This window comes from Pseudopipra pipra, chromosome 11, assembly GCF_036250125.1.
Source record: "Pseudopipra pipra isolate bDixPip1 chromosome 11, bDixPip1.hap1, whole genome shotgun sequence".
In the NCBI taxonomy this organism is placed as follows: Eukaryota; Metazoa; Chordata; class Aves; order Passeriformes; family Pipridae; genus Pseudopipra; species Pseudopipra pipra.
In genome coordinates this window covers 12,786,407-12,804,284 of record NC_087559.1, presented here as the reverse complement: position 1 = coordinate 12,804,284, position 17,878 = coordinate 12,786,407, and the positions used below count along the sequence as shown (strand labels likewise).

The following is a 17,878-nucleotide window of genomic DNA, read 5'->3' as shown; positions in this document are numbered from 1 at the left end:
AAATGTTGTGTTGGCTGCTGGCTGGCCTGTTTCCATCAGCAGGGAGTGACTGTGCAGACTGCTCACATCCACCAAAGATCTGGATAAACATCATCTGCTCACCTCACCTTCCCTCCTCCGCCACCCGCCTCCACATTTCAGTTTAAAGTGGTACTTCATTTGTATTTGAAAATTAGCTCTGGTTCATTTGAAACAAATAAACACTCACCAAAATTGTCATAATTATTTTTAAAGCATCTTTTCTATTTTTCAAACAGGCACAGAAAACATCAAACTTTTCAAAAAGTCAATTTTAATATTGACTTTTTATTTGATATATTAATAGAAAAGCAATTAAGGCTGGTTACATGATGACTCTTTTCTGCTCAAATAGTAAAGCAGTGAAAATGCCAGATATATCAACTTAGCTAATTTCATCAGAAATTCAGAAACATTGTATGTAACATCAGTTATACGTTAGCATAATAATGTATTAATGGCACACATATTACATTATACTTATATATATACTCCAAATACATGTATTATTAACATAGTATAAAACATATATTGTATATGCAAATAGAGAGGATATATATAGTATAATAAACATTTTATATAATTGCATAACATATTAATATATTTATTGCATAATGTAAATTGAATAGTATATTCAGTATACGCTTACTACATATATTCCATTAATGTAACATAATGTAATGTTGGTAAGACACTCATTTATATAATGGGTACAAGTGTCTTTTAATAAGCTTAACCAAGACTAGAGATAGGAGCAGGGAAGGATTTGAAAGAAAATGAGATAAATGGAAAATCTACCTGACAAGAGAGGATTAAACTTTCAAAATTAATGCTGAAAGATAATGTAATTCTTCTTTACATAATCAGTCAGAGTTAAAAGATAAGGAACAGAAAATAAGTCTGAAACTAAAGACCGATAATAGAACTAAAATAAAATAGTGTAACCACTTCAGTAAACCTGGGGTGACAGTTAGAATAAAATTTTTAATCACAGGAGAAAACTTCTCTGAAACAGTTTCTTACTTTTTGACAAGTTCAGCTTGATTCAGAATGTTTCAGAAGCTACTTCTCAGGCAAGTTTGTTTTGCAGAAGATACAGTAATATGTAAATAACAGTTCAAACTTTGATATACATTTCCACGTGTGGCAGTAAATGCCTCCATAGATTGTAATTTTAAAATGTGGTATGGCTTAAAAGAGTGCAGTAATACATAGAATTTGTTATATTTCTGAAAACCAATACAAAATTGATTTGGTCAATTGCTTATGAATGAGTTTCAGGGATGAGAACTCAGCAGAAACCTGTGCATTTCCATCTTTCTCCTTACCTGTCTAACAAACACTATCATTTTGCATCTTAATTTTTATACTAGAAACCGAACTTTTGCTACACAGCATGCATCAGTCATTCCACATGTAACAATCCCTCGAGGCAGGATCTCCCACTAAGCAACTGGTTCACAACACCTCTCCTCTGAAAATTTAATCTGATATATATTAATTATTTTGGTAGCCTGTTATACCATCACTGCACAGTACTCAGAAATCTGGCACTGAGTTCCCTATAACTGTGCTCAGTGTTTCTCTTTTTCAGTCAGTTACAGTCAGCTTAGAATTCACCACAGGCTTCCTGCAGCAAAAGATCTCATTTTTCATCGAGTCATTAAGATTCAACACTCTCAAGCCAAAATCCAGATGTTTTTCAGGTATGCACATAAACTCCCTCTGCTGCGTTCCGTCCTCCTGACCCAGACACCAGCTCTTTAGGGGACGAATGTGCCACTCCCCTCCCTTCCCCTTCCCTTATCCAAGATGGCTATGGAGAGGGCTGTTTCTGCCCTCAGCTATGATGGCTATCATAACATTTTTATGGACTTCCTGCCCAGAAAAAGGACAGACACCTCCGTGGGATCCTGCTGCCCTTACCCAACATGGCTGCGAGGTGCTCTGCCTGCTTCGGTTGTGACAGTGGTTTGCAGAAGCGAAGCAGGAGCTGACACATCCTCCTCCTCCTCCCCCGAGCACAGCACAGCAGAGCACTTCACACCAAACTCTTCGTCCACCTGTTGCTTCCCACAGTTCTAAGAGGGACACTTTCTGGTAAGCATCAAACACCTCATAAAACACTCATACAGCAATTTGTACCCTCGTTTCAGGATGCAGCCGCTCTCTGTATTTTCAGCTTAGTCTATGACTCAGCCCTTGACAAATTCTGAACTCATTAGGCAATTTGAAATAGGAGTTAAAAAGTGTGAGGGATAACTACAGCCATCCAGCTCCTCTGAGAGCTGGCACTCACGCAGAGGAGGGCTCAGATTAATGGCCTCGATGAAAAGTAACTCGGTTGTTACACGAGGCATTTGGCAGCTCCAAAAAGATCTAGAAAGGCAGCTGGCACATACCATTGCTTTCCCCTTGAGACTGTCAAAATGGGATTTCTCCAGGGCATGAAGAAGGGTTCAGGATACCAACTATGCCAGTGGCTTACAGTTTAAAGGACACAGATGCTCAGAGTATTAGTTTGTTCTACTGGTCACAGCAAGGCTTGGGAAAGACACTGTACAGACAATACAGTATGGAATTTGAATCCCAATAACAATATCTAAAAATTACAAATACTTAGAACATCAGAAAAAGATATCCAGTGCTCAGTTAATTATTTTTACTCTATTCTCTTAGGCCCTATAGATGGTAATGGATCTTAATCTCTAATTTTACTTTCAAACTCCTTTCCCCATTAAGCACACACATCTCATAAACATTCTTTTCATTCCACCTGTATAACCACCTGTATAACCACTTCATAACACCTGTAGTACCCCTTGTTCCCACTTTTTACACCTTTGCAATTCCAAAGTGCTCTCAATTACTTTTACTTTCGCAACTCTCTCCCTCAAATATAACTCCTAATGGACTTTAATTTATTCTCTCTTTCTCCGTTTTCTTTTTGTATCCTTTTCCTTCTCCCCTTTGATTACTTATGGAAGCTTGTGTGCTGTAAGCAACAGCCATACTGAATTTTAATTTATTTAAAAAATTAGTAAATTAGGATTATATTTATCACAATAGTATAATCTTGTAAACAAGCTGATGCAAGCTGTGAAGTGGTGTGTCAGATATTTTTTTTGTTCTCTCCTGTCAGGAAAATTAAGACTATGGATAAACAGTCCTAAAACTTCCACCCATCAGACTTTTTTTTTGTGTGTTCAAAAATCAGACTTGTCTTTGATTTCGGATTTCATTTTTTTGCTTCAAACACAGACACTCCAGTCTGGTTGTGCTGTCTTTTTCTCATTGGATTGCTAGAAGAAAACGAGGCTGTAACAAATCACATCTCCCTTCCCCAAATCAAAGTGCAGTCAAAAAGAAAGGGAGAAAAATTAAGACAGCCCTGAGATTTTACTGTGCTACAACTAAACCCACAGTCATTGTGCCTTGTGTCACACACAGCACTGCCTTACCTCGACTGCTGCTTTCCCCCTCGTCCCTGAGCTGCCTGGCCCTGCTCCACTTCTCTCCTCCACGTCTGCTCTTTCTACCATCAGAGAACCCTCCCATGTCCCTAATCCTAACACCTTGTCACAGGGTAATTATAGCGCTGGCACGACCCCAACATCTATCTTATATCCAACAATTTCCACTTGTTTGCTCAACAGGGAATGACGGAATTAAAAATGAATTCGGACCAGAGAGGCCCGTTCAGCACCAACGACCTTGACAAAGTCATCTTTCCTTGGCTTCTAGAAAACGGGGATAAATATGATTATAGATGATGCTCCGTGACTTACTGAGGGAAGACACTGCACCAGTGACCCCACCCCAGTCCTGTCCCTGTTCCTGCAGCCACCGCTCCAAAGCTCCCCCTGGTCCAGCTACCAACCTGCAACTAGAGAAGGCAAACACGGCCAGCGTTCCTCCCGCCCCGGGACACGGCAAACCACACTGCGGCTTCCAGGGATTTCAACTCGGGATCATAAAACGAGCAGAAGAACAAGGGGAAAGCAGGAGGATGTCCAGGAGACTCCTGCAGCCTCTCATGCGAGCTCTGCTGAGAACGTGTCACCCCAGGGTCTCCTCAGAGCTCCCTTATTTCACAGAATCACAGAACAGCCTGAGTTGGGAGGGGCCCACAAGGATCATCGAGTCCAACCCTCAGCCCTGCACAGGACACCCCAAAAATCCCACCACGTGCCCGAGAGCGTTGTCCAAACACTCCTTGAGCTCTGGCAGCTTTAGGGCCGTGACCACTTCCCAGTGGAGCCTGTTCAGTGCCCAACCACACTCTGGGTGAAGAATCTTTCCCTGATATCCAACATAAGCCTCCTCTGACACAACTCCAGGCCATTCCCTCCCCCTTATAAACAAGGTCTGACGGGCCCCGCTCGCTCCCTCCCTCCCGGCCAGGGCACAGCCGAGGAGAACGGCGAGGGGAAAGCGACCGCACGGGGCCGAGGGGCTCACTCACCTCAGCTCCTGCCCCCGTGCTAACACGTCCCAGCCGTGCCCTTTCAGCAATAGCCCCTCTCCCCTTTTCCCGCTCCCCTTTCCCGGCTCATCCCACCGTTTCCCCCGTGCTCCCCCCCCCACTCCCGATCCCAGTGCCCGGAGCGGGGCGGGGCCCGCGCGTGCCGCAGCCTCACCGCTCCCAGCGCGCATGCGCGGGGCGCGCCGGTGCGCACGCCGCCCGCCCCCGGCCCCGCCCCGCCCGGCCCCGGCGCCGCGGCCACACCGGGAAGGGCTCCAGGCGCTATGGCGGCGGCTGCGCGCAAGGTAAGGGGGGGAGCGGGCGCGCCCCGAGCCGCCCGCGGGGCCGCGCCAAGCGGGGCTGGGGGGACGCGCGGGGCCGCGCCGAGCGGGACGCGCTTAACCCGGTTTGTTTTCGGCCCCACAGGTCGGAGGAAAGTTCCCGCGGTCGGCGGCCGCCTGAGCGGCAGGAGCGACCGAGCGGGAGCGCCCGGGCCCGGCCGCCAGGCCTCTCCCGCCACCGGGGCAGCGGAGCGGCGCTGGGCGGGCGGAGAGCGCGGGGGTGCGCAGCGGGCCCGCCTCATGCGCAGCCACCTGCGGAGGGGCTGAGCGGAGCCGCCGCCGCCGCGCCGGGGGCTCCTGGCGGGCACTGCCCGGGGCAGCCCCTGCCCGCCCGCCCCGGCACCGCCGCCGCCGCCGAGGGACGGACGGACGGACGGACGGACGCCGGCCCTGCCGCCGCCAGAGCCACCGCCGGGGAGCGACCTGTCAGCGCACCTCGCAGGCCGGCCCCGAGGACCCTTCCCACGCGCTGGTTTGTCCCCGGGAGAAGGAGAGTTGGGAGCCCTCTCCGTGCCTTATCAAGTTCCTTATCTGAGCGGCTGCCAGACGCTGTAGACCAGTTCGGCTTTATCTGGTGCAGGGGAGGAAAACAGTGTATCTCTCGCACCCCATCCCAAATCGAGGACCACCTATTCTGCCGTGGTTTAATTCACGAAGATGGTGAAATGCGGATTGCCGTGTGAAGCAGCTAGATCCCTGTTGTGGACTGAGGGCTTCGTATTCACCTTCCAGCTCCCGATCTGTGCTCTGTGAGAGAGGACACTAATTCTTCTCCTTCAACCCCTTCCCTAAACCTTTCCTTGCTTCCATGTTGCATTGGTCAGACTTTTGGTCAGTGTTGTTTACGGAAGGGGAGGGGAAAGAAGGCAGTTGAGGTTACAAACAAAAGTACTTGTATGACTCATCTACTTGGATTTAAGACATTATATCCTTCTTTCAAGGGGCCTTTGCTTCTCTCTGAAGGAATCAGATGCTTGTTCCTATTCTTCCAGAGGAGGATGGATTGAAAGTTGTCCATTTTAGACTTTTCTTGGGCCACTGCTGATATTATTAAAGACATAATGGGGCTTTTTCACTGGATTATTGCCAGAATTAGTTTACACACTGAAACAATGAGTTGTTAGGCCTCTCATACGATAATATTTGTCCTGCTTTAATATAAAGTTGCTGCGGAGGTGCGTTAAAAATCGTGGAGGACAGTCTGCATCAGAGGAGGCTCTCTTCGTCTCTGGTTGGTGTGGCAACCAGCAATCTGTCCTCGATGCCTTCAGCCTTGGCCATCTTCACTTGCCGCCCGAACTCTCATCCGTTTCAGGAGCGTCATGTCTACCTGGACGAGCCCGTCAAGATCGGCCGCTCCGTGGCTCGCTGCCGGCCAGCCCAGAACAACGCCACGTTTGACTGCAAGGTGCTCTCCAGGAACCATGCTCTTGTCTGGTTTGATCACAAGACAGGCAAGGTAAGATGTTTTTCTTTCTTTAAAAATGTACTGAGCTGCACGTTGGCTTCAGCAAGTCCCTCTAGGCTGCGGATCACCCTGGTTTTGCGGTGATAAATACGGCTGCACGTGGAAGGAGTAAGGTTTGTGTTAAAATGATTACTTTTCAGGTAAGTTGGTGATTTCTGACTAAGCAGAAACTTTAAATATTATTAAAAGTGTGTAAAACTAACAGTTGAAAATGGTGATAAGTACTGAAAAACTTGCAGGTGTATTATTCATTGCTGGAAGTAGGTGATTTTCGGGTGAGTCATAGAAATGTGAAGGCACAGGCTTGTATCAATATAATGGTGTAATACCATTTGTTCAAATGCTGAGAAATTACCGTTTTATTTGAGCGTGTAAATAAATCTCATTGTGAGGAGTGTCAAAAAATGGATTTAAAAAAACCCATTGTGTTTGGCACGCTCACTGTTCCTACTTGTCCTATTGAAATTTTATAGAGTATTTTGTTTGGGTCTGCTAGAAGTTTTTGTTGCTGGCAGCAGGAGTGTAACAAGTGGCATACAAGGTGTATTTTCTCGTTGATAGTGAAAATGGTTTTAAAATATATCCTGTGTTGCCTTCACTGTTCCTCTCCCAAGGCTGGCGATCTTGTTAAGTGAAATTGAGGGGTTCTGTAGTGCGTGTTTTGTCCACTAGGGATTGAACTGGGACAAGTAAAGTTGTTTTACTTAATAACTGTCAAGTTAATTTTAAATATCCAGCAAGAAAAGAACAAAGTGCAGACTTCAGTTCCTCAGCGCTGTATTTTTTTCCGAATATATTCATGTTACACCCTAGAACTTTATGTGCTCTAAATCAGCTGATTGTTAACTTCACACTATGCCCTTCTATGAAATGCAGTCAGTATAGCTCTGGATTTTAAGAATAATGTGGTCTGTAATTCAGGTTTTGTAGTAATATGACACAGCATGAGGAGCAGTACAAGGCAGTCAAAGTTCGTAAACCTTCCATTGTTAACTATCCCGTGTTATGCAATCCTTGGGCATGATGGGACAAGACAAGCATTTAATTTCTTAAGGCTGGGTTATGGCATGGCTTTCAAGTTACCTGCAGGTAATTGTGCAAACTGCTATCTGTATGAAGTGTTTCATTAAGCATATTGCTTTGGCTCTGCTGTGTGTGTCATGTGCATTCTTGGACTCTTGAAAGCTTAGGTGCTTGAAATACTTTCAGTTTAAGCTTAGTTTTTAACATTTCCTTTGACTCAACAAAGTAAAATGCTCCAATTTATTGTGCTGTCTTTAAATTAGAAATGTTGTGCATATAGCTTTTTATTAACATTTCTCATGACTAAGAAAGATTTTAAGACACCCCCCTCCGAGCTCTATTATGTTTACAAATAGTCCAGCCATATTTAAGATGGTTAACTTGGCAAAGCACTGAGTGTCTGCTGACTTAGAGACAAGCTTCAAGGACTATCAGCTGTGGGTTTTTTGGTTTGTTTTTAAATTTCAGTTAGCTTTGGCTTTTCTAATATAGGTCAAACATTTATATGCTTATTCATTTTATCTGTCTGTTTTAAAGTAGCAGCTTGGCAGTAGGAAGTAAGAGGATGATATGTGATAGTTCTTGAGATTCCATGTGAAGATGTGATGGGAGTCTGCTAAAATTGCCCAGGTGGAGATCTGTAGCCATAGTGGTCAGCTGAAGAGTGAGTTTGGGATCATGGATAGGGATCCAATCCTGTGAGTGTTGCATGTTAGATGTGGTGGTGCTGTAAAAGGTTTTTTAAAGCATTGGTACAGCAGTGTGGAGAACTTCAGATTCTGTCTATGTTTCTTGGCAATATGGTCTGGTTTTTCATCTGGTAGAGTATCTGAATGATAAATTGTGAGATAGCTGGAGGAGAGGGGTAAATGCATTGTTAGAGATAATGGATATCAAATGCTGTTATGAAAAGCCAGGTGGAAGATATTGATAAATACAGGCTTGATCCTGAATCACAAGAACCACTTTAAAGAATTCTGTGGTGTTTTCAAAATACAAACAAAACCATAAAACTATGCCAGAACATTTACATGCAGGAACATACCTTATCATTGTTTACAGAACTGCTAATAGGCACATCTCATTTAGGAAACTGTCATTATCCTATCAATGACCTAAATTTAAACTTGCACAAATTGTCACGGTATTTGTAAACATTTTTTAGAAGCTTATATATAGGACTTTTATCAATTCTGGGTTTTTTGAAAGATAAAAGACATTGAAATGTTAATTTAGTAGCAGAGAGAATAATTCAAAATGGTTGGTGAATGATCTGGAACTGCAGTTTCATTAGTTGTGGACTTTGGCCATACCAGTTTCTGGCATTCCCAGTCACTCGGTCCAGTCTGTGCTGCCTCTTGAGCTGCCTTTCAGTTATACTCCAATAGTCTTTTTTTTTCTCTGAGGATTTGGAGTTTATTTTAGTGAATCATGTGAGTGATCCTGTTTATTACGTGGTCTGTAAACAATTTTATCGGCATAATCTGTAAAGAGGGGTAGAACCCAAAGTAAACAGTGGTAAGGAAACTACACTGTTTTTTCTGAGGCAGAGGTAGGCATAATTTGAAGTGTGTCACATAAGTAGACCAAGTTGAAGATGACATTTTACTTACAGTTGAAAGATGTCAATGTTTACTTTGTATAAAGGCACTTCAATTATGCATGGAAAAAGTTATGTGCCCAAGGAGATAATGTCTATGTAACACCAGCATTATTAAGGATGAAAGTAGGATGGGTTTTCAGGATCACCAGTAAATAGCAATTAAAAGCAGATATTTAAATTTGGATTTGCTTTTTAAAGTGTTTTTAACATAATATCTGAGCTTAAATGTGTGTAAGATGAAGGTGGGAGGAGTTGGTGGTGGGATTATCTGTACTTGGACTTTTTCTGTGCTTAGTAATACTTCTATAGACAACCAGTGAAATGCCTCTTTTTGCTTTTGTTTGTAGGTAGAGCACAATAACCTCTTGTAAATTTTTCATACAGTGATAACATTAGAAGATTATGCTTAGAATTAATTTTTATTTCATTTTTTTTTAGTAATTACAAGTTAATCAATCTGGGGTTTGTAGAGATGCCTGAAAAAGTGAGTCACTAGATATGTAGGAAGTAGATGTTGTGCTGAGCATGGAGTGTTCCCAAAAGTGTGAATCAAAGCAAAAGGAAAAGTGGGCTATAGTTCAGAAAATGTAAATCTGTTTGCTCAGCTTATATCACTGCATATAGGAAGAAACTCTTTCAAATTCCTAAACTGAAATAGTCTTAAAGTTGTTGGGTTTTTTTCGGTTTTGTTTCCATTTTTAAAAATAAGCAAGTGGAAAACCCTGGAGAATTTGTATGTGACTTCTCCCAGGCTGAAATGCTTCTGACAGATGTGGTAGAAGCTTTTAGAAGAAACGTGAAGCTTCCAACAGATATCCAGGCTTTCAAAAATTGGAATTATTCAGTGCCCAGAAAAGTGTTCTTGTGACTTGCTATTATAAGTACCTTTTATAGGGAATTCATTGCTGCAGTTTACCAAAGGCTCTGTGAAACTGTGTGAAAAATATTTTCTTAGATCAAAAGGACTCCAAGTAACTGGTCGTTTTTAATAACTTAAAAAAAATATGTATAGTCACAAGTTTCTCTGTTAATGGTATCCAATACTACTGCTTTTGTTTAATTCAAAGTGGATATGAGTTGAATTGAGCACATTCATAGTATCTTCGTGACAGACACACTAACTAGTATATTGGAAGCCATAGTCCACATAATAGTAAAGGAGATTTATGAAGGCTGTGCTTTATGGCTTCTAGACTTACAATATGTGAGATAAAAATGTTACAGAATACTTCCTGCAGGTAGCACCCTCTTTAAAGAAAACAAACACAAACAACCCTCCCCACCCCCTAAAAAACCTCCACCAAACAAAAAACTTCCAAACAACACAAGATAACCAACCAAAAAATCCCAAACCTCAACAAACCAAACACAACTAACCAACCCAAAACCCAACACCTCAAAGCAATCACCCCAAAGGTACAGCCAGGGAATTACAGACTGGCTAATTTGCTTTGAGTCCCTGAGAAAATCATGGAACAAGTTGTGGAACACTTTTCTGGGCACATGAATAAGATGGTCTGGTAGTAGTCAGTGTAGAGTTGACAGGGGTAAATCATGGCCTGCTGAGTCCAATTGCACTGTGTGATAAAATGACTCATTTTGTGGGCAGGACAGAGCAGGGCACACTGTACCTTGCCTTTAGCAGGGCTCTTGGCTCTTCCCCACAGTGGCCTGTCTGAGTTTGGACACTGCAGTCTGGGTGTACGAGCAACTTGAGGAGTGAAACAGAACTGGTTTGGGATGGGGCTCCACGGTGGGGATGGGATGGGGTGTTGGGGACGAGCAGGATGCCACAGGGTCAGTGCTATGAGCTGTCCTGTTCAATGTTATTATCAATGACCTGGGGGACACAGTGAAGTTTAGTTGTGTTTGAAGGTGACACCATATCTGTTGGTGTGATGGGGAGTGAGTTGATATGCTCAAGGGCACAGCTGCCCTCCAGAGGGACCTGACCTTGCTGGAGGAATGGGCAGAGAGGAGCCTGAACAAGGACAAATGTGAAGTCTGCATGTGGAAAGGAAGAACCCCTTCCAGCTTATTAGACCCTATCTAGGATACTGCATCTCATTCTGGACCACCAGTGCAAGAAATACATTAATAAACAGGAGTTGAAACGCTGGATGATCTCTTTGTGGTGTGTTGTACTAAGGATAAAAGTATATTGATCATGAAAGGAAGAAGAAAGAATGTGTAAAAAAGAAATATGTTTTTCACTTAACATTACATAGAATGTTTTGTGGATATCAAGAATTTGGCAATAGCCCAGAATTATAGAACATCTCTGGATATCCTATTTGTTCAGAAGTATTTTAATAAATCTGTCTTAAAAATTAAGTGGGGTATGAAAAATGGTATTTAGAGTTGCAGGATTTTTGTGGGAGATTTTTTTTTCCCGCTGCTTCCAGTGGAGATTTCTTTATGATACTCGGGCCTATTTAGTGTTGGTTTGTGCAAGGGGTGTTTAATTTCTCATGTATCAGTAGCATTTATTTTGGTAAATACCATGTCCGTTATTTATTTTTTCCTCTACTGCATCTTTTCAGCTTTCTGTTAGGATTGTTGTCCTTTGAGAGATGAACAGATGTTTTATTTTTCAGTACTCTTGATGTTGCTGTGTCCTTACAGTCTGCAGTGGAGACACTTTATCTTCCAAACATTGAATGTTTGTTCCAAGTGCCCTGGGGGACTACCCTGGGATCTGCTCTAAGGCACAGAGGTGAAACTCCAGTGTGTGGATGCTTTTGGTAAGAGGGTGATGTCAGGCAGCCCTTACATACACCTGTTAATATTTTTATGTAAGTGCTTTTCACCCTGAGTGAACTATCTAATTTTATGCTGATGTGATCATAAGAATGTTATGGGGTAGAGAGTCTCACTTTTGACAAACTTCAGCACCATACTTTTAGAAGCTGGTGTAGGAGTGCGGGCGGCCATTTATAGTAGAGGTAAGTCAGTGCTGACAAGGATTTCCCTGCAGAGATACCATCTAGAGCCACTGCTGCAGAGCTAATACTGTAATTCTTGGAGCTGATCCATTGCAGTCATGATGCATCTATCCTGAGCCAGGAACACCAACACATTGATTAGGTTTTAAAAACAAATAAAAATCCCTTTTGTATTTGCAATGAATTTTTACAAACCTCAAATGAATCAGGTTACTTAGTAGGCATGAAGGCCAGTAAATGTGTTTTCCTTAGATCTCTAATAGGATGGTCCTTGTCCCAGGCTTATAAATGTAAAACCTTGCTTTCCTATTTTATATAATCAAAGTTGTTCTTGACATTTACTTTTTCCTGTGCTAGTTGCAGCAATCCATTGGTCATTTGCAGGTGGATTTACGTTGCGTTGGAGGAATACTTTGATTTGGCTTTGCCTTCTCATTTTTCTTGCTGGATTTGAACAGTTTCTGTTGCTTATTTATCTAATTAAAGTAATTGAATTTATGTATGCTGTAAAGGCCATGTGGGTGAGGAGTGTCTGTGTCAGTGGGCTGCTTTGGTTGGGTTGATTTGAATCTGATCTAGCTAGAATTCAGCAAAATGTGCTGCTAAAGACTCAGCTGTTTTGTTGCATTTTGGGTTTTGTAATTTCTTTTAATAGATAATGTAAAGTGAAAATGATTATTGTTCGTGGAACCTGGCCAGTGAATAGGAAGGAAGAATGCTGTCTCCATCTCTATAGCCACCAATTTTACAGCCTATTGCTGCTAAATTATACAATTGTTTGTTGTCTCTGGATTTTCTTTTGACTCACATCAATACTTGCTTCCTGTTAACGTTGCTCACTTGCCGAGAGAATTTGGATTATCCAAGGGCTCTGAGTTTTGTTAGATCTTGCTGTGTCAATGCATTAACGTTCCCAATGTTGCTTTCCAGAAATGTTTCTGCTTGTGGCAGAATTGTTGGAAGAAAGCTTTGCAGCATTGTCACATTTTGGTTGAATATAGACAAGTGTTTTTTCAGTCTGCTTTAGGAGTGGGAACATCAGGCAGAGAGATAAATTGGACTGTACCATCTTAATCCCCTGCAAGAAGACATATCTGTCTGCCAGCAGCCCAGAAGAGTTTCCTTTATGAGAAGGAAAATCACTGTGGTGGAGCCAGACAATTAATTGGATACAATTTCTGTGTTGTATTGTACCAGACTTGTATGATTGAGCAATGTCTTAGTTTATTTCAGTCCTGAGAAAGTATAAATAAATGATGAACTTCCAGCAGGCTTATAATAGAAAGTCCAAAATCCTATAGTAACACTGTAGTTGAGTGGAAAAACACAGAAATTGCTAGCAGTAGTTTGACCTTTTTTTCTTTTGTAAAAAGTTAACATAAGAAATAAACATAAAAAATACTGGGATTAGTCAAGGGTAGTTTAGGGCATGAGGAATTTATAGTATCTTTGCAGAACTAAGGAACATTTCAGTATTGATAGTTGAACTGTGGTGTGTAGTGGAGGGAAATAGCTGCTATTGGTAGACCTTTTAGTTTATAAAATAACATTAACCAACCATGGGAGAGAGTGAAGAATTGGCAGTGAGATGGACTCAATTGCAAACGTCCTAATAGTGTAAAATAGTGAGAACTTGTAACTAAATACAAAAATATTGACAGTATTGTGCTACTATTTAAGCAAGTTTGTCCCCAATAGGAACATCTTGTTCAGTTTTAGTCTTCACATAATAATTCAAATATGCTGGAAATATTGTTGACAGGAAGTTCAATATAGGAACCATGCAAGGTATCAGATAATATATAAACCATATAAGAGCAGACAAGTGACCTTCTGTTCTTGTGTTAAGAGGCTATTGAATAGAAAACTAAGAACAAAGTTATTAGTGCTGTATATTTTCGTAATTGCAGTTGAAATATTTCTTCCATAAAAATAAAATTAATGCAAGGGCTTAAGATGCAAAAGCTGTGGGTGCTTGTTAACTGCATTGAGTAATAACCTTTTTAAAGGAAGAAATAGAAAGGAATAGAAATGCTTATGTTTCAAATCCGAGATGTAAAGCTCTGTTATGGGCCAGATATTTGTACAGCAAGTTCTTTTGAAGACATTTGGTACTGGCTGCTGCTATTTGTATATGCCATTAGCCTTATCTGATAGGCAGTTTTTGCTCTTACCTGGCACTTTTCCAAAGTTGTTCCTTTTCTGGAAGTTGAGCAAGATTAAGTTTAAACGTAAGTTTTTCTAAAACTTAGTGTTTGATGCAATATTGTTAATGTTCTGTAAGAGGTTTAACCGCACCCCAACCGAGTTTGATCATTATGCCTTGCCTTCTGGGTTTTTAATTGCTTTTCTTGAAGTGTAATGCTTAATTGTGTAGGTTAGAAGCCAGAAGTCAGATCTCTTGGTTTTGCAAAGCTGGGCTTTTAACCTGCCTACCTTTTTGCCTTTTAAATTTCTGATGACCTTTCCCAGTAACTCCCAGTACAATTAACTGTCATCCTCTCGTTTTTATTTTGGTGTTGTTGTTGTTAGCTGTAATAGTTGCCTGAACTTATGGGCAATAGAATTGCAAATCAGTTTCTGTAGTATTACTTGTGATTTTATTCTCGTGTTGCTGATGTTTGCATTTACACGTGCTGTTTCCAAGTGCTTGAAGGATATGAAAGCTTTCAGGAGGCATAATGAATTGTTTGTAATTCTTCACGTTTTTAACTTTCTTATTAAAAAAAAGCTTTGCTTTTTATATCTGATTGTGAAAGAATCCCTTCTGCAGCCAAGTTATTTTTTGGAGGTCTTTGGTCTCTGTAGGTAATTGCAACTCCTTGTTGTTTTCTTGCAATCATTACAGGGATTCCTCTTGCTGTATACCAGAGGATTTTTAAGGTTATGTCAATATTAACATATATTTTTAAAGGACAAGGAATAAGTTTAATGAAATTTCTTTTGTTTCTGTGGATTCTAGAATTCTGAGTCGTTGAGTAGTTAGGGTGGTATCTACTTTGAGGGAAGTTACAATACTGTGAACAAGAAAAGCACATTCTATGATATGGATGAACTGTTGGAAGAACTAAAGTTGGTGTGAACCTCAGGAGGTCATCCAGTCCAGTCTGCAGTTCTACAGCAGGTCTAAGCAGCTCAGGTTACTTTTGGACTTGGGATAGGATTTTGGGTGCAAATGAACCCCTACCAGCAAATAAGCTTCTGAGGTCACTGTCAGAGATATTTCCTAGGTGGGTTAACCTGTGTTGTTCGTCTTAAATTATGTTCTAAGTTTCAGTGTGTGTATGTATAGATAGAAGTGAGTATTATGAAATATCTGGAGTATTTCTTTTATAGTGTAACTTAAAGTTACATCAAAATGTGTCAGCTAAATGTTAAAAGAATTTCTGGAGGAAAAGAAGCACTAAATGAAAGACATAATAATGTTCCTAGTTCCACCCCTAATTCCATAAGGGTGGAAATAATACAACACTTTCACTTGTAGCTGTCAACCACTACTTCCTTTTTAAGAACTCAAAGGGGAAATTTTTTTTTCTGTCTTCCTCTTTGAGGACTTTTCCTAGACTGCATATTCCAACACTTGTTAGAGAAAGCCAGGAATACAGATTGTCATAGAGGGGGCATATTTGTTTTTGGAATCCCTGTAGCTGGTTGAGATTAGGTAAAGTTCCTGGTTGTGCTGTTTAAGCAGAGCTTTGGTAGGTATATAAGTACTGTTTGTGACAGTGAAGGCCAGTGATTTGGTCTATGAACAGAGGGCTTGCTATGTGATTAAAGGGAGAACTGCTATTTATACTAATAATACGTTACCTATACCATAGAAAGGCATGTGAATGTTCTCAGTCTGTTGATGCTCTTTGCCCACAGTGTCATCCTGATCCTTAGTTATGTTTATGAACCTGACTGTTCATTTGGAAGTTGAAAGTACGTATGCTGTGTTTGGCTAACTTTTAACTTCCATGTAAACAGAAGGGAGGTTTTGGAGGTTTTTGTACTTGAACAAGTGCATTGCACGGGCACACAAGGACAGCCTTTCTTTCCAAACTCCTGGTTTGTTTTGGGATCTGTGTACACGTGCTGCCTCACCGCCCCAGAGCAGCAGGGATTGCACAGCCATCCCTTTGCAGGATGTTGCCTCCTGGTAAATTCCATGCAGATCTACATTTTAGCTGCAGGTTGACATTCTGTGACCCCATGTTCCAACAGTGGGCTTGGGAAGGGTTAGTTTGGCAAAACAGTGCACCAGCACAGCTGTCCTACTTTCTCTGAGCCACTCTGGGACATCCAGATTGCATTCCTGGGGGCTCTTCAGGTCACCCTGTTCTGGGATTTTGCCTGCTTCACAGGTCAGTGTAAATGTGCCTGCAGTTGAACAATTTTGGATGCAGATGTGCAGGTAAGAGGGTTTTTTTGGTCTAGTTATCAAATGCAAGTGTGCTCATTTTCCTTTGTTGCTTTCCCACACAGCTTTATGTTGAGCGTTCCCAGGATAAGTGTTGCTGGATAAATTTTAGATGACAATCTAAGTTTTATAAACTAATATTAAAGGATCTTGATGACTGCTCTTTATTTTGAGATCTGTAACTTGTCCTCTCTTTGGTGTGTTTCATAGTTGTACGCATCTCCTTTTATAATTGCTGTTTTGTATTTCCAAAAGATTTACAAAAATAATTGCTTTGTAAGATCCTTTAAAACCTCTTATGTAGATGTAGTTTTGAGTCTAATATTAGGGTACCTGTAATCTTGTAACATTATTTGAGTGACTGGATCTGCTTGCTGATGTTGTGCCTCAAATTAAGTCTAGCAAGTATGTTATACAGTTCTGCTTTAAGTATTGCCTCAGACAGTTTTTATACAGGTGAGCAAAGCTGAGTGGAGACTTTTCTTTCTTATCCAGAACAAAACTTTTCACACAATAGAAAGATTTAAGAAATAGTAAGTGCTTGCTTATACTTGTGGACATTCTTTGCTGTTATGATTTTTTGACCCATATAATTCCTGCTCTGGGGTTTCCTTTCCATAAAGCTGGAGATGATGCAGTGAATGGACAGGACCAACCTGCTGCTGATCACAGAATCGTAGAATGGCCTGAGTTGAAAGGGACCTTAAAGATTATTTCCTTCCAACCCCCTGCCATGGGCAGGGACACCTTCCAGGTTGCTCAGAGCCCCATCCAGCCTGGCCTTGAACACTTCCAGGGATGGAGCATCTTCCAGTTGTTGTTTGTTTTGTTTTTCTCCCCCCCCCCATCATTGTTCCTTTCATGGTCTTTTTTTTAACTTCATTGCACTCGTTCAGTACTAAATTAGTTGTTATTAGTATTATTTATTAATTATTCTAAAGCAATAGAATTTCTGTCAGTACTTTTAATAATTCTTGATGAAATGTCTCATTTCAGTGAAAGAGAAGAACACCAGTGATAAATTACCCCAAAATCAGATGGGTGTCAGATGCACTGCATTTGTACATACAGCTGGCCAGGAGTGCACATTTTTCAGTGATGTCTGTGAGCAGGTCTGAGGGCCTTTTTGACATCTTAGCAAGGGTTTTTTTTGGTTTATGCACATGCTGTGTGAGCTTAGGCTGGTGCAGATGAGCTCCTTATTTCCCTGATGCATTGTATTTCTGAGCATTTGAAAGAGTATGAGCTGTACTAGAGCTTGCCTTTTTAATGCAGCCTTTGAAGTATGAGTGTTGTTTGCTGGCATCTTAAGAAGGAGAAAGTTTATCTGCTTTGATAAACAAGCCTTGAGAAAGAGCTCTATGACCTTGCTTGAGGAAAAATTATGATGGGAGGAATGTCTTGTATATTTATTTTATATAATCACAAGTGGTAAATTCAGTTAAATGCAGCTTGTTTCAAGTGTAAAACACTTAGATACCTGTCTACACTTTAGGCATAGTAAGGGTATTATCATTTAAATGTCGGAATTATGATAACTAACATATTTGTTTAACATGCTAATAGTGTATGAGGCCAAACTTACAAGTTTTGAGAACATTATAATTTAAATA

The 17,878-nt window shown here is 41.2% G+C and overlaps 1 protein-coding gene across 40 annotated transcripts in view; it reads left to right on the top strand.

Moving 5' to 3' along the window:
* Positions 1–4,703: 4,703 nt before the first annotated feature.
* SLMAP (sarcolemma associated protein) overlaps positions 4,704–17,878 on the top strand; it is a 91,457-nt gene continuing 78,282 nt past the window's right edge. For 18 of the 40 annotated variants that reach the window (XM_064667572.1, XM_064667614.1, XM_064667602.1 and 15 more), the window contains exons 1-2: positions 4,712–4,788; positions 4,910–6,283. In XM_064667572.1, the coding sequence (XP_064523642.1) occupies positions 6,086–6,283 (198 nt within the window). In that variant the 5' untranslated portion in view covers positions 4,712–4,788; positions 4,910–6,085. Of the gene's footprint in view, positions 4,789–4,909; positions 6,284–17,878 lie in introns of all 40 variants that reach the window. The other 22 variants (XM_064667608.1, XM_064667599.1, XM_064667573.1 and 19 more) reach the window with 3 other exon arrangements.